The 12,987-nt window shown below is 37.7% G+C and overlaps 1 protein-coding gene across 1 annotated transcript in view; it reads right to left on the reverse strand.

Moving 5' to 3' along the window:
* The window catches only part of LOC306662939 (antigen WC1.1-like), a 114,062-nt gene that overhangs the window by 28,430 nt on the left and 72,645 nt on the right, over positions 1 to 12,987 (reverse strand). Inside the window, exons 9-10 of the mRNA XM_079143196.1 lie at positions 8,056 to 8,364; positions 7,658 to 7,975 (exon numbers count right to left, since the gene is read on the reverse strand). Coding sequence (XP_078999322.1) covers positions 7,658 to 7,975; positions 8,056 to 8,364 — 627 coding nt within the window. The remainder of the gene's footprint in view (positions 1 to 7,657; positions 7,976 to 8,055; positions 8,365 to 12,987) is intronic.

The following is a 12,987-nucleotide window of genomic DNA, read 5'->3' on the forward strand; positions in this document are numbered from 1 at the left end:
AATAAAGGGGAAGCTGCTTCACGAACCTTTGAAGAGTATGTGTCTTTTGTCCCACTGGTCGGGCCGAAAGAAGTGGCCCCCGCTTGAAGCAACCCGGGCTGGGAGCAGAGGTTTTCCATAAGTGGTGGCCCGGACCGCGATCAGACGAGGATCTGACTTGGAATGGGTGAGCGCTCAGGTATATAAAAGACAGTTTCACTAGCGTAATTAACGAGAAGGTTTCCCTATTTGAGGAAACCGTTGCCTTAAGGTTTTAACGGAAGGGTCCCCTAGAGAGGGAGTGTAAAGGAAGATTCTCCTAGAGAGAGAATATATTGAAAGGCTGTCCCAAGAGTCAGTGAAGGACGTCCCATAACAAATATATGTAAGTTATTTGTGTTACCTTTCCTTGTTTGGTTTCTGTTTGTTGTTGTTGTTGTTATTGTTGTGACATTAGTTTGTTTCTGTCTGACTTCCAAAAAACCAAAATCACAAAAACAGTTAAGAAAAGGGGAAAAGATATTAGAAACTGTAAAAAAAGAACAATCAAGTCAAGCTTCTGAAAGAGAAAGCAGATGTTCAGACCTCTGTGCCTCCACCAAAGCAGTATTAACTCCAGAGATGGGAGTACAGCCAATGCCAACTTCGGTTGTCGGCCCATTACCTAAAGGAACAGTGGGACTAGTTCTGGGGAAGAGTTCTTCTGCTTTAAAAGGATTGAATATTGTCCCTGGAGTTATAGACCCTGATTTTACAGGAGAAATAAAAATCCTTGCTTCTTCACCAAGAGGTGTAGCAATAATAGCTCAGGATGATCACATAGCACAATTGTTGGTCTTACCCAGTTGCTATGATCAATATCCATGAAAAAATATTATTAGGAGAAATAAAGGGTTAGGTTCTACTGGCCAAAATATGGTCATGTTAACATGGGATTTAAAAGATAGGCCTATGACAAAGTTAGTAATAGAAGGCAAAAGTTTTGAGGGTTTATTAGATACTGGGGCTGACAAAAGTATTATCAAAATTACAGAATGGTCAAAAGCCTGGCCACTTCAACAGGCAGATCAGACTTTAAGGGGATTGGGTATGGCTTCCAATCCTAACAAAAGTGCAGCCATATTAAAATGGAAGGTGGCTAACCAGGAGTTATGTTCTGATACTGCCCGACATAATGCAGTTGCGGGCAATCCTCAATGGAATCTAAACATGCTGACAGGCCAAGGACCATATGAAGGGCAAGGTAATCAGATTAATTTCCACCCCCCCCCCCCGGTGTGCATCAACAAATTAACCCTCAACTTTTAATCTATCCTTATATGGATGATATTTTGCTAGCTCATGAGGAAAAACCTGTCTTAGAGCAATGTTATAATTCCTTACTAAAGTCACTGGAAAGATGGGGCTTACCCACGTCAAGTTTGGGTCCCCTGTTTGATATTCTTAAAGGTGATTCTGACCCTCTTTCTAAGTGAGTGCTTACCCCTAAGGCTCGAACAGCTCTCAAGCTTGTTGAAACAGCTATGGAAAAGGCTCATCTTGATCGTTTTGACCTAACTAAGCCTTTATCATTCATTGTCTTGGCCACAAATAAGTTACCTACAGGAGTGTTTTGGTAAAAGGGTCCTATTCTATGGGTTCACATGAATTATGCCCCTAACAAGGTCTTAGACTTGTTTACTGAATCTGTGGCAGAATTAATCCTTAAGGCATTAAAAGTATCCCTTTCCACCTTCGGATCACATCCCTCAACTATCACTACTCCATATACTACTGATCAGATACAATATCTTATTAATAATTCAAATTCATGGGCTATAGTCTTTACTAGTACTTCTGCTGTGTTTGACAATCATTTGCCATCTGATCCTATTCTCCAATTTGGGAGTCAACATCCTATAATTTTTTCCTAAATGTCACCCGAAAAGAACCTATTACAGGAGCTACCCTTATATTTACTGATGGATCAAAAAATGGTACGGGTGCTATTACTATAGATAATGTTACAGAAACATTGTTGTTTAATACTCTATCTGCACAACAAACAGAACTATTAGTAGCTATAGAAGTATTCAAAACCCACCATGAGCCTTTTAACCTATTCTCTGATAACAAATACATTGTTAATGCTGTTCAAAATTTAGAATTAACTGGTCCCTCACCTCCACTATTAATAAATATTTGCAAAGTTTACAAAACTTATTTGGGACAGAAAAAATCCTTTTTTTTTAATGGGCATATTCTGGCTCATATAGGCCTTCAAGGTCCTTTAAGTTTACACAATGATTTAACAGATATGGCCACCAGAGACCCACACATCTTTAATACGCTTGAAAATGCAAAAACTTTTCATTCCAAATTTCATGTAAATGCTTCCACTCTACGTACACGCTATAAAATTACTAAGGCAACAGCTTGGGACATAGTCAAATCTTGTGCTAAATGTGCTACACTTATTCCTAACCCCTCATTAGGAGTAAATCCAAAAGGGCTTCAGCCCAATCATATTTGGCAAATGGATATAACTCATTATTCAGAATTTAGAAAACTACAATTCATTCATGTGTCTATTGATACCTTTTCAGGATTTATTATGGCCTCTGCTCATACTGTAGAAAAAAACCAAAGATGTAATAACACACTGTTTACACTCTTTCTCCATCCTAGGAGTTCCCAAACAAATTAAAACAGATAATGGTCCTGGATATACATCCCAGGCCTTTAAACAATTTTGTTCCACCTTTGGTATTCAACATGTCACAGGAATTCCCTATAATCCTACTGGGCAAAGCATTGTTGAGCGTGCCCATTTAATGCTTAAAAACATGCTTTATAAAGAAAAAGGGGGAATGGGGCATCATACAGATCCCCAAAAGACAAATTGTCTGTTGTCTTGTTCATTTTAAATTTTTAAAATCTTGATTCTGAGGGCCGATCGGCTGCTGACTGTCATTCAGAGCCTAATAAAAAAACATCTACCTCAAGTGCTCTGGAAGGACATTCTATGGGACAATGGAAAGGCCCAGATCAGGTATTAATCTGGACCCGAGGGTCTGTTTGTGTTTTCCCACAGGACGCACAATCGCCAATTTGGGTGCCAGAGAGATTGGTCAAGGCCTCAACAGAGACCCAAAAACAGGAAGAAGATGAGGAGGCTTCTCCCGCGAATTCTCGCCAAATTAATGGAGGAGACTCCCGTGAACTATGAGGGATAATGAAGATGTGGCCCTATCCTGTACCCCTTACCAACTCCTCTATTCTATATCCTCCTAACTTTACAACATTTGGCCACATTTCTGCAGTCCGCTGTTCTATGGGGAAAAGAATGGTTTAAGTTTTTGTCCAGGGGAGGTCTCTTGTGTGTTGTATCTGTTCTGTGCATATAGTGTTTATACAAAATGCATATACATCTGTGCAGAGAAACAGCCATTATTTGCCAAGCTCTCATCGCAAATGATGCTGGCTCATCCCCCCAAGTCTGGTTAAATATGCTGGACCGGTAGTCAAAGACGGGTAAGATTCATGGGGAGCTCATACCAACCTAAGACAGGAAATGAGGGCTAGAGCCTCATTGTCCAATGACAGGTAAGGATGTTGCTCTGTAGTGGACAACCTAAGACAGGCACGGTCCCTTTTATAAACAGAAAGGGGAAGTTGTGGTGGGCAAAACCCGGGGCCCAGGGTTACGCCACGTGCATCTAAAGATGACGACTGGCAGAGAGCAAGTAGCATCCTTATTATGCCTGAGAAAGGCAGGAAGCATTTACAATTGGCTATATGATAATCAGTTCAGCTGCCTAGCGTGTGGACAGATATACTTTACATGTATGCTTGAGCGAGTGATCGCTTGTCCTTTAACAGGATTGGATGGACATATCTGGTTACAATTGCTTATGCATGAGACTGCTTATATATTGAGGGTGTTATTTGAATAAAGGGGAAGCTGCTTCATGAACCTCTGAAGTGTACGTGTCTTTTGTCCCGCTGGTCGGGCCGAAAGAAGCAACGCAAGCCACTTGAAGCAACCCGGGCTGGGAGCAGCGGTTTTATGTACCACCCAGACCATAAAAGCTAGAAGGGCCAGGAACAACATTTTTCAAGCCCTGAAAGAAAACAGATGCCAGCCAAGAATCTTATACCCACCAAAACTTACCTTCAGATTTGATAACGAAATAAAATCCTTCCATGATAAACAGAAACTAAATGAATTTAGAAAAAGAAAGCCAGCACTACAGAACATTCTCAGCAAAATATTCCATGAGGAAGAGATGAAAAACAAGAATGTAAATCAGCAAAGGGAGGCACTACCCTAAAGGAACAACCAAACAAAGAGAAACAAGGACATGTCAAAAAAAAAAAATGAGCCAAATGACCGGGAATACAAATCATATCTCAATAATAACCCTGAATGTTAGTGCCCTGAACTCATCAATCAAAAGACACAGACTGGCAGATTGGATAAAAAAGAACAATCCAACAATTTGCTGCCTGCAAGAGACTCATCTCATAGAAAGAGATACCCACAGACTAAATGTGAAAGGATGGGAAAAAACATACCATGCACATGGACACAGCAAAAAAGCTGGAGTATCCATCCTCATTCAGATAATGTGGACTTCAAGCCAAAATTAATCAGAAGGGATAAAGAAGGACATTTCATACTGCTTGAGGGAAACATAAATCAGCAAGACATAATAATCATAAATATCTATACCCCAAACAGTGGCTCATCCATATACATCAAATAAATCCTTCTCAATGCCAGAAATCAAATAGACCACAACACAATAATACTAGGTGATTTTAACACATCTCTCTCACCACTGGACAGATCTTCCAAAAAAAAGTGAACAAAGAAACCATAAATGTCAATAACACAATAATTTAGACTTAACAGACATATATAGAATATACCATCCAACAAAGTGCGAATATACTTTCTTCTCAGCAGCACATGGATCCTTCTCTAAAATAGATCATATTTTATGCCACAAAGCTACTATTAGCAAATACAAGAAGATAGTGATACTACCTTGTATTCTATGAGATCATAATGGATTGAAATTATAAATAAATGACAGAGTAAAAATCAGAAACTACTCCAACACCTGGAGATTAAATAATACACTAATGTATGATGAATGGATAACAGAAGACATCAGGAGGGAAACTAAAAAATTCTTAGAGGTAAATGAGAACAAATATACATCATATCAAAATCTCTGGGACGCTATGAAAGCGTACTTAGAGAAAAATTTATTTTTTGGAGCGCATTCATAAAAGAAGAAAAAATCAACAAATAAGCGACCTAACGCTACAGTTCAAAGCCCTAGAAAAAGAAGAACACAATAGCCAGATTGTGGAACCAACCTAGATGCCCTTCAATTGATGCACGGATAAAGAAACTGTGGTATACATATATAATGGAATATTACTTAGCCATAATAAAATAATAAAATCATGGCATTTGCAGGAAAATGGATGAAATTGGAGAATATCATGCTAAGTCAGATAAGCCAATCTTAAAAAAACAAAGGACAAATGATCTCGCTGATAAGTGGACGTTGACACATAATGCGGGGGTGGGAGTGGGGCAAGAATGGAGGAAGTAGGGACTGTATAGAGGGAAAAGAGTTGTGGGAGGCTTGGGGAGAAGGAAAAAAATAACAGAATTAATCAAAAACTATTACCCTATGTAAATGTATGATTACACAAATGGTATGCCTCTACCTCATGTACAAACAGAGAAACAAGATGTATCCAACTTGTTTACAATAAAAATAAATTTAAAAAAAGAAACTCCGCTAATAAAAACAAGTTATGGTATAAAAAAATTACTCTAAGATTTCATCTCATTCCAGTCAGAATGGCAGTTATCAAGAATACAAGTAACATGATGACATTCTTCATAGAAGACAAAAATCAATCATGAAATTCATTTGGAAAATTAGGAGACCCAGAATAGCCAAAGCAATCCTTAGTAAGAAAAGTAAAGGAGGAGGCCTCACAATACAGACCTCAAACTGTACTACAGAGCTATAGTATTAGAAACAGAATGGTATTGGCACCAAAACTGACACATATACAGATGGTACAGAATAGAAGACATATGGACAACCCCACATGAATGCAGTTATCTCATAGTAGACCAAGGTGCCAAAAAATTCACTGGATTAAAGATAGCCTCTTCAACAAATGGTGCTGGGAAAAATGGAAAGTCATATGTAACATACTGAAATTAAACCTTTATCTCTCACCCTGCGAAAAACTCAACTCAAAGTGAATCAAAGACTTAGGCACTAGAATAGAGACCCTGTGACTACCAGAAGAAAAAGTTGCCCAAATCTTCATCACGTTGGCCTAAGATCTGACTTCCTTAACAAGACCCCTAAAGTGCAAGAAGTTAAATCAAGAATCAATCCGTGGATGGATTCAAACTAAACAGCTTCTTCTCAGCAAAAGTAACAATCAATAATGTGAAGAGAGTGCCTACAGAGTAGGAGAAAATCTTTACCACATGCACCTCAGATAGAGCATTAATCTCTAGGATATATAAAGAACTCCAAAAAATTAACACCCAAAAAACAAATAACCAATCAATAAATGGGTTAAGGAACTGAACAGACATTTCACAAAAGAAGATATACAATCAATCAACAAATGTATGAAAAAATGGTCAACATCTCCAGCAATTTGAGAAATGAAAATCAAAACTAACATTTTATCTCACTCCAAGTAGATATACAATTATCAGGAATACAAGCAACTGTAAAAGTCATTGAGGATTTGGGGAAAAAGGTCCACTCATACATTGCTGGTGGGAATGCAAAATGTGCAATCATTATGGAAAGGAGTATGGAGATTCCTCAGAAAACCCGGAACAGAACCACCCTTTGACCCAGTTATCCCACTCCTTGGTTTATACCCAAAGGACTTAAAATCAGCATACTACAGTGACACAGCCACATCATTGTTTATAGCAGCTCAACTCACAATAGCTAAACTATGGAATCAACTTAGGTGCCCTTCAACAGATGAATGGACAAAGAAAAGGTAGTATGTATACACAGTATACACAAGTGAATATTTCTCAGCCCTAAAGAAAAATGATATCATGGCATCTTCCAGAAAATGGATGTAGCTGGAGAATATTATGCTAAGCAAAATGAGTTAGTCCCCCAAAACCAAAAGCTGACATCTTCTCTGATATGTGGATGCTAACTCAAACTAAGGGAGGGTAGTGAAGAATAGAACTTTGGATTAGAAAAAGAGGAATAAGGGATTGGAGGGGGAATGGGAATAGAAACGTCAGTAGAATAACCATGTAAACCTAATAAGTACAAATAAAAATATATAATAAAAAACTCTGAAGCAAATATTGTGTCACAACGTTAAGATTTGAGGAAACTTTGCAGAATATATTTGGGTGTTCCTTATGTTACTCTGTTTTGCTCTATGGTTAAACTATATAGGTAATAATAAACCTCTAGCCTTTGTCAGTCAAAAAGCATTCCTCTGAATAACCCTTAAAGGACCTGAAAGATGTATGGTTATTGAGAATAATCATATTTCACCACAGAATATCTCATTTCGGAAGTCAGCCCTCCACACCGTCTGCTCTCACAATCATGTCACTCAATGAGCAAACCGAGTTACAGTCAGCCCTGACCTCCCTTACCTGAGCACACCACAGAGGCTGTGTCTCCATGGGCACAGGCAGGAACACCCAGGGCAGTCACAGGACAATTCCACAAGAAGGACTCAGACCCTGAGCAGTGAAATCGGTCTCTCCAGATCTCATCATGTCCTTCCACAAAGTATGCTCCTTTTGGGGTGGAGAGGGCGACCCCACAGCCCAGCTGACGGCAAACAACATTGGCATTGGCCATATTCCAGTGGGAGGCACAGAGTGTTCTCCAGCCTCCAGACGTCTTCATCTCCACTTGACCCTCACACTGAGAGCTGCCATTTTTCGTGAGCCTGACCTCTGTGTACTCTGGAAGGAGAAACACGATTTCACATTTTGTTGCCACAGAAGAGTGTGCAGAAAGGTTAAAGTACTGCCATAAGTCTCACCTGAGCAGACAACTTGCACAGCTCCACTGTGTTGGCAGCTGCCTCCAGGACAGGCCCTTCTGGGGCAGAACCAGAGCCCAGGCTCCCATCCCTTACACTGGAACTCTTCAGCCCAGACCTGTTCGCTGGCCTCTTTGAGGGGCAAGTTCCCAAGGACCATTGCTGCCTTGCCACACCCCAGCTCTGCACAGATGACCTGGGCTGTGGGGAAGGTGAAGTTCCCATCAGATACTGGAGTCCATCCTCCTCCAGAATTCACTTCCACTCGCCCAGAGCAAGGTCCACCTCCTCCATCCAAACGCACAAATCCTATGGAAGAAAATAACCAATAAAATGAGTATCTAGGGTTGGAATTGGGAACTACAAGTCACAGGAAATGCTGTGAAATCTTTTCCATTCCTAGGAACAGGATGCGGAGAATGGAATGAGCAGTTGGTGTCAGAATGGGAATATCATGAACAAGTGTCTGGAGACAAATTTTAGAGGAGGAATTTGTAAAGTCAGTTCTAATTGGCTGACTCCAAGAAATTTTTTTAAAAAATGTGTGTTTTCTTTTATATGGACATATTATTCTATGTATTAGAATATATCTATCCATGTGTTTGGATGTCTGTCTGTGTGTCTGTGTCAGTCTCCTCCTTTATAATAAGTTCAATATTTATCTCCTGAATTTGAACTCAGTGTAGAAAAATGACTAGGATTAATTTTTTTCACTATTTTACTTTCAAACTTTCATTTCACAGGTAATAATTCCAACTATGTTAACATTTTTAGTGAATAAAAAAATCAGTACATATAAAAAATGACAATTTACATTAATTTCCCTTTTAGACATAAGAAAAGAGCCCTCTAAGTAGTGTAAGACTAAGATGGAAAGTAGGTTATTAAGACTAAGATAATCTGAATTCTTTACATTACCCTTCCCATTAAAGAAGAAAGAGAATTTAGAAGTAGGATAGAAGTTATCAAGAGATTTGAGCATGCTTATTTGCTTTTTTGTTTTGTTTTGAGGGATCATTTAGTAACTAATAAGCAGAGTTGGAAGACTGCAAACATGGAATTGTAATGTAGTAGTAAGTTGATGTCCTGAAGAAGGGCATCCTTTCTCTGAAAAAATAACATGTTCAATATTTTTTCTTCTCAAAGTAAGTCATCAAAATGGAATGAACTTCCAAAGCATTCATCTGCTTTATTAAAATTGTTACTTAAAGCCTTATAATTAGAATACTCCTATTTCTCTCTGAAACTGATGTATAAATACAAAGTTTGGATACCTGAAGTCTTACTACAAGGTTATTCCAATTTATATCATTATTGAAAAGGAGAGATGACAATGATGTACCTCATTTGGAAAGTCACAATGAAAACACAAATATTTCAAACTAAAATCACTAATCTTTAGGAAGTTATGACTGTAAAGAGTGTGAGAATGACAGAGGCATCATAAAAATCAGCCATTGGTATTGCTGCCCATGGACAGGAACAATAATGATCAGTCACCAGAACAGAAACCCTGACTTAGGCTGTGCCTGTGGGTGCAGCCAGCTCTCCTTCCCTGTGGACTCAAGTTTCCCCTCAGTTCTAGCTCCACACTAGGGTCAACACCAGCACCGCCTGTGAGGGCCACCATTGTGCCTCATTGATCATAGCTCTGGCTTCGTTAGAGACACAAGCTTGTCTGCACTGGCACTATTTCCTTTTTTCCCATTGTTTATGGTACATTTCTAGCCCCAAGAGCTAGAATGTCTCAGTTTAGATAGAATAACATTACATCCAAGTTCTGAGAGAATCCACTGGGATATCTGATTATAGCCCCCTGAGGTTAAAATACCATAAGGGTATGTTTGTCTTAGCACTGAATTGTATTGCAATATCAAACATTTGCAATGAACTTTTGTATCATTTCCTTTGATGAAAATCTGAAGCATTTCAGATGAAGAAATAGGTCATGCAGTTCAGGTTTCATCTTCACTCTTCACTTCACAGATCGAAGACGCCTAACCCAGCTATAGCCTAGAGGGTTGAAGTAAAATTCTTACAATACGTATACTCAGAGCATCACTTATTTGTCATATAATACATCCATGACAGTAGTATCCAGAGGGAAGGATTGTTGCAATTTCAGCAATACTTTTATATCTTAAAAATACATTAATTGGAGATATAGTATGTTCTAGGCATTGCATTTTGAAATAACATACATCCAAAATTCTTGAAACATTTTTTGAAAAAGATATGAATTAGAAACCAGTACTAGCTACCATCTACACAGAGATGATCCTTGCCTGCTATTCTTGGAGGATGAATTACTCTGTTTTATTTATTAAAATATAAATAGAATAGTCAAAGTTTGGTTATATGTAAGTGTACATTGTTCATTAAACCCAGATCACCTGGTTACAGAAGATAAGTATTCTTTGGTTTATGTTGTCCTTCAGTTAAGTAGACATTTCTTATATTATAGTGGTTTAGAAATCTTCATTAGTTCTACTTGCAAAAATATATTCTACTTTGGTAATATGTCAGTGTTATAAAGAGGTGCAGAAAAAAAATTCCCCTTTCTTATCTGCATTACCAGATGTTTGAGTTAAGTAATACCACCATTTAAATGTCCATTCTTCCTTACACCATTCTTGGTTACATGGAACTTATTCTCAAATGAAACTAAAGTGCTATATTGAATCTATCACTTAGTCTGTATAATCTACAGTCACAAAAGCTCAGTTCTGGGTTCATCTAGTCTCTAGATACGGACCCATAATTATCAACTATTTGTTCAGCATATCCCTTTTTCTTGACTCATGAGGCATAAACTGTATCAAGGCTTGAACATAATTAAAGAAGTCTAAAATGGTAGAATTTACCCTAAATAGCTGTTTTTCATGGTTCCATGGGAGAATTGACAAGTATCTCTCACTGAGACTTATAAGCAGCATTTATATTGGAAGCTTCATCTTTGAGTTTTGAGGCATAACATGAAGTAAACCTCCTGCTCAGGGATTTTTTGAGACATAAAACATTAAATATAGTATTCAATGTTAATTCTCTTGGTGAGGATGCTCATTACAAACAATTGAGCTTCATTTGTCTGTCTCACCTGTGAGGCTGACATCTTCAGGCTACATTTTCCTTCTTGTATGAGCTATGTATGTTCAACTCAAGCCCCCAACAATGACAGTAAACTGAATTTTTTAAAATGGTGGAATATGTATTTGATGGAATGCAAATAAAATGATATGATCAGACAACAGTGTAGATAAATCTCACAAATATGAAATTGAGTAAAAGAAAAACAAAATAAAAAGTGATAAACCAACTCAAATAATTTGGTGTACACGACTGGCAGAACTCAAAGAAAGCATAAGGAGTGGGGACCCCATGCTTCCAGGATGTTCCCTCCACATGTTTCTTCCAATCCCTGATATTTTCTCTTTGTCTTTGTTTTTCAGAAAGATTTTTCACAGCTGAGACTATGGGCCCTGGTGTGCTGCTAGATTTACAAGAGGGTGAATATAGGGCAAAGATTTTAACTGATTCTACCTGTGTTGTTGTTCCACCACTATAACCAGGGAAAGTGGAATAGTGTAAATGAGCACATCAAAGTGCAACTAGTGCTGATAATGAGGACTTGTTCCCAAAGGAAGAGATGCTTTGAAGAAAATTAAGATGAGCAAAATTAGTGGGCTCTATGTAAATATAACTACAGTATTTCTATGAAAGTTTTTATTAAATAACATGAAAATTAAGTATTTTATTTTCTGATCTCTTTAGTAAATGCACATATTTGAAACAACAGGACAATATCTAGTTGTTTATTCTATTTTGTATCCTATGAGACTGTAAATTTCACAAAGAAGAATAAGTATGTCAAAAGTTCAAGGAAATTTATATAGTAGAAGTCTGGTATGTGGGGTAAGTTACAAGTGAGCCTTATGAAATAATAGGCTGAGAGTGGGTTAGAATGGAATACATATACAGACACAGATATGCATACATATATGTGAAATTGTTAATTAAAATTATTCAAGTGCCTACAGGCATTTAATATTTTATTAGTGATATTTTAAATTATTATACAATGTACATGTTTATATAGTGTTAGAAAATTGAGGGATAAGTTTTTTAAAAAGAAAATTAGACCCCAACTTGTCTTCTACAGTGTAAATTTTATACTTTTTAAATATGTGGATGTCAAAAAGAATCATAACCCATGGAGATAAAATGATACCTGTTCTTTAGAAAATACCAGTTTGGAAAATAAATAAGATCAAATCTAGGGTTCTCCTATTGACTTAAACTTTTCAGTATGTTCTCTAACATGGTCTTTATAAAATTATTGAAAATGAATTATTATTGAAAATGATCAAAGAATTAAATGTAAAGCAGCAAGATGAAAATTTCTCACTTCCTTTCTGCTAGTGTCACTGACTTTTCTTCTAAATCTGATTTCTGAATCTCTTCCTCTGAGATATCACACAGAGTTCAGAGCTACTGCTCAGTCTGATCAATTGTCCCAGGAGCAGTAGGATTTGTGGGAGGAGGCACACTTGTCTTAGTCTGTAGAAACTAAGCAGTGACTGATGATAATGACATGGAAAGAAAAAGGAAAAAATGGGGCTTCATTGTTTTTCCCCCCATGGTTGCATATTGTTTCGATCATCATCACTACTGAAAATTACATAAGGCACGGTAAGGACCTTTCAATATCTGCATGAGACTGGTATTTTAAAGATGTGTGGAGTTTTAATAATGCAGTAATTCCTTAGAGATGATCATGTGAGGTAGAGGGTACTGGAAATACTAAAGCCAACTATATGTTGACTTGGAATATTTTTATCTGTCTTGTACCCTCTATATTTTCGCAGAAGATCATGAGTAACATTTCTTCATGTGGAGGCCATGAGAGAGCCCATCTGACTTGGAACTCCTCAT

This window comes from Sciurus vulgaris (assembly GCF_902686455.1).
Source record: "Sciurus vulgaris genome assembly, chromosome: 5".
Classification (NCBI taxonomy): Eukaryota; Metazoa; Chordata; class Mammalia; order Rodentia; family Sciuridae; genus Sciurus; species Sciurus vulgaris.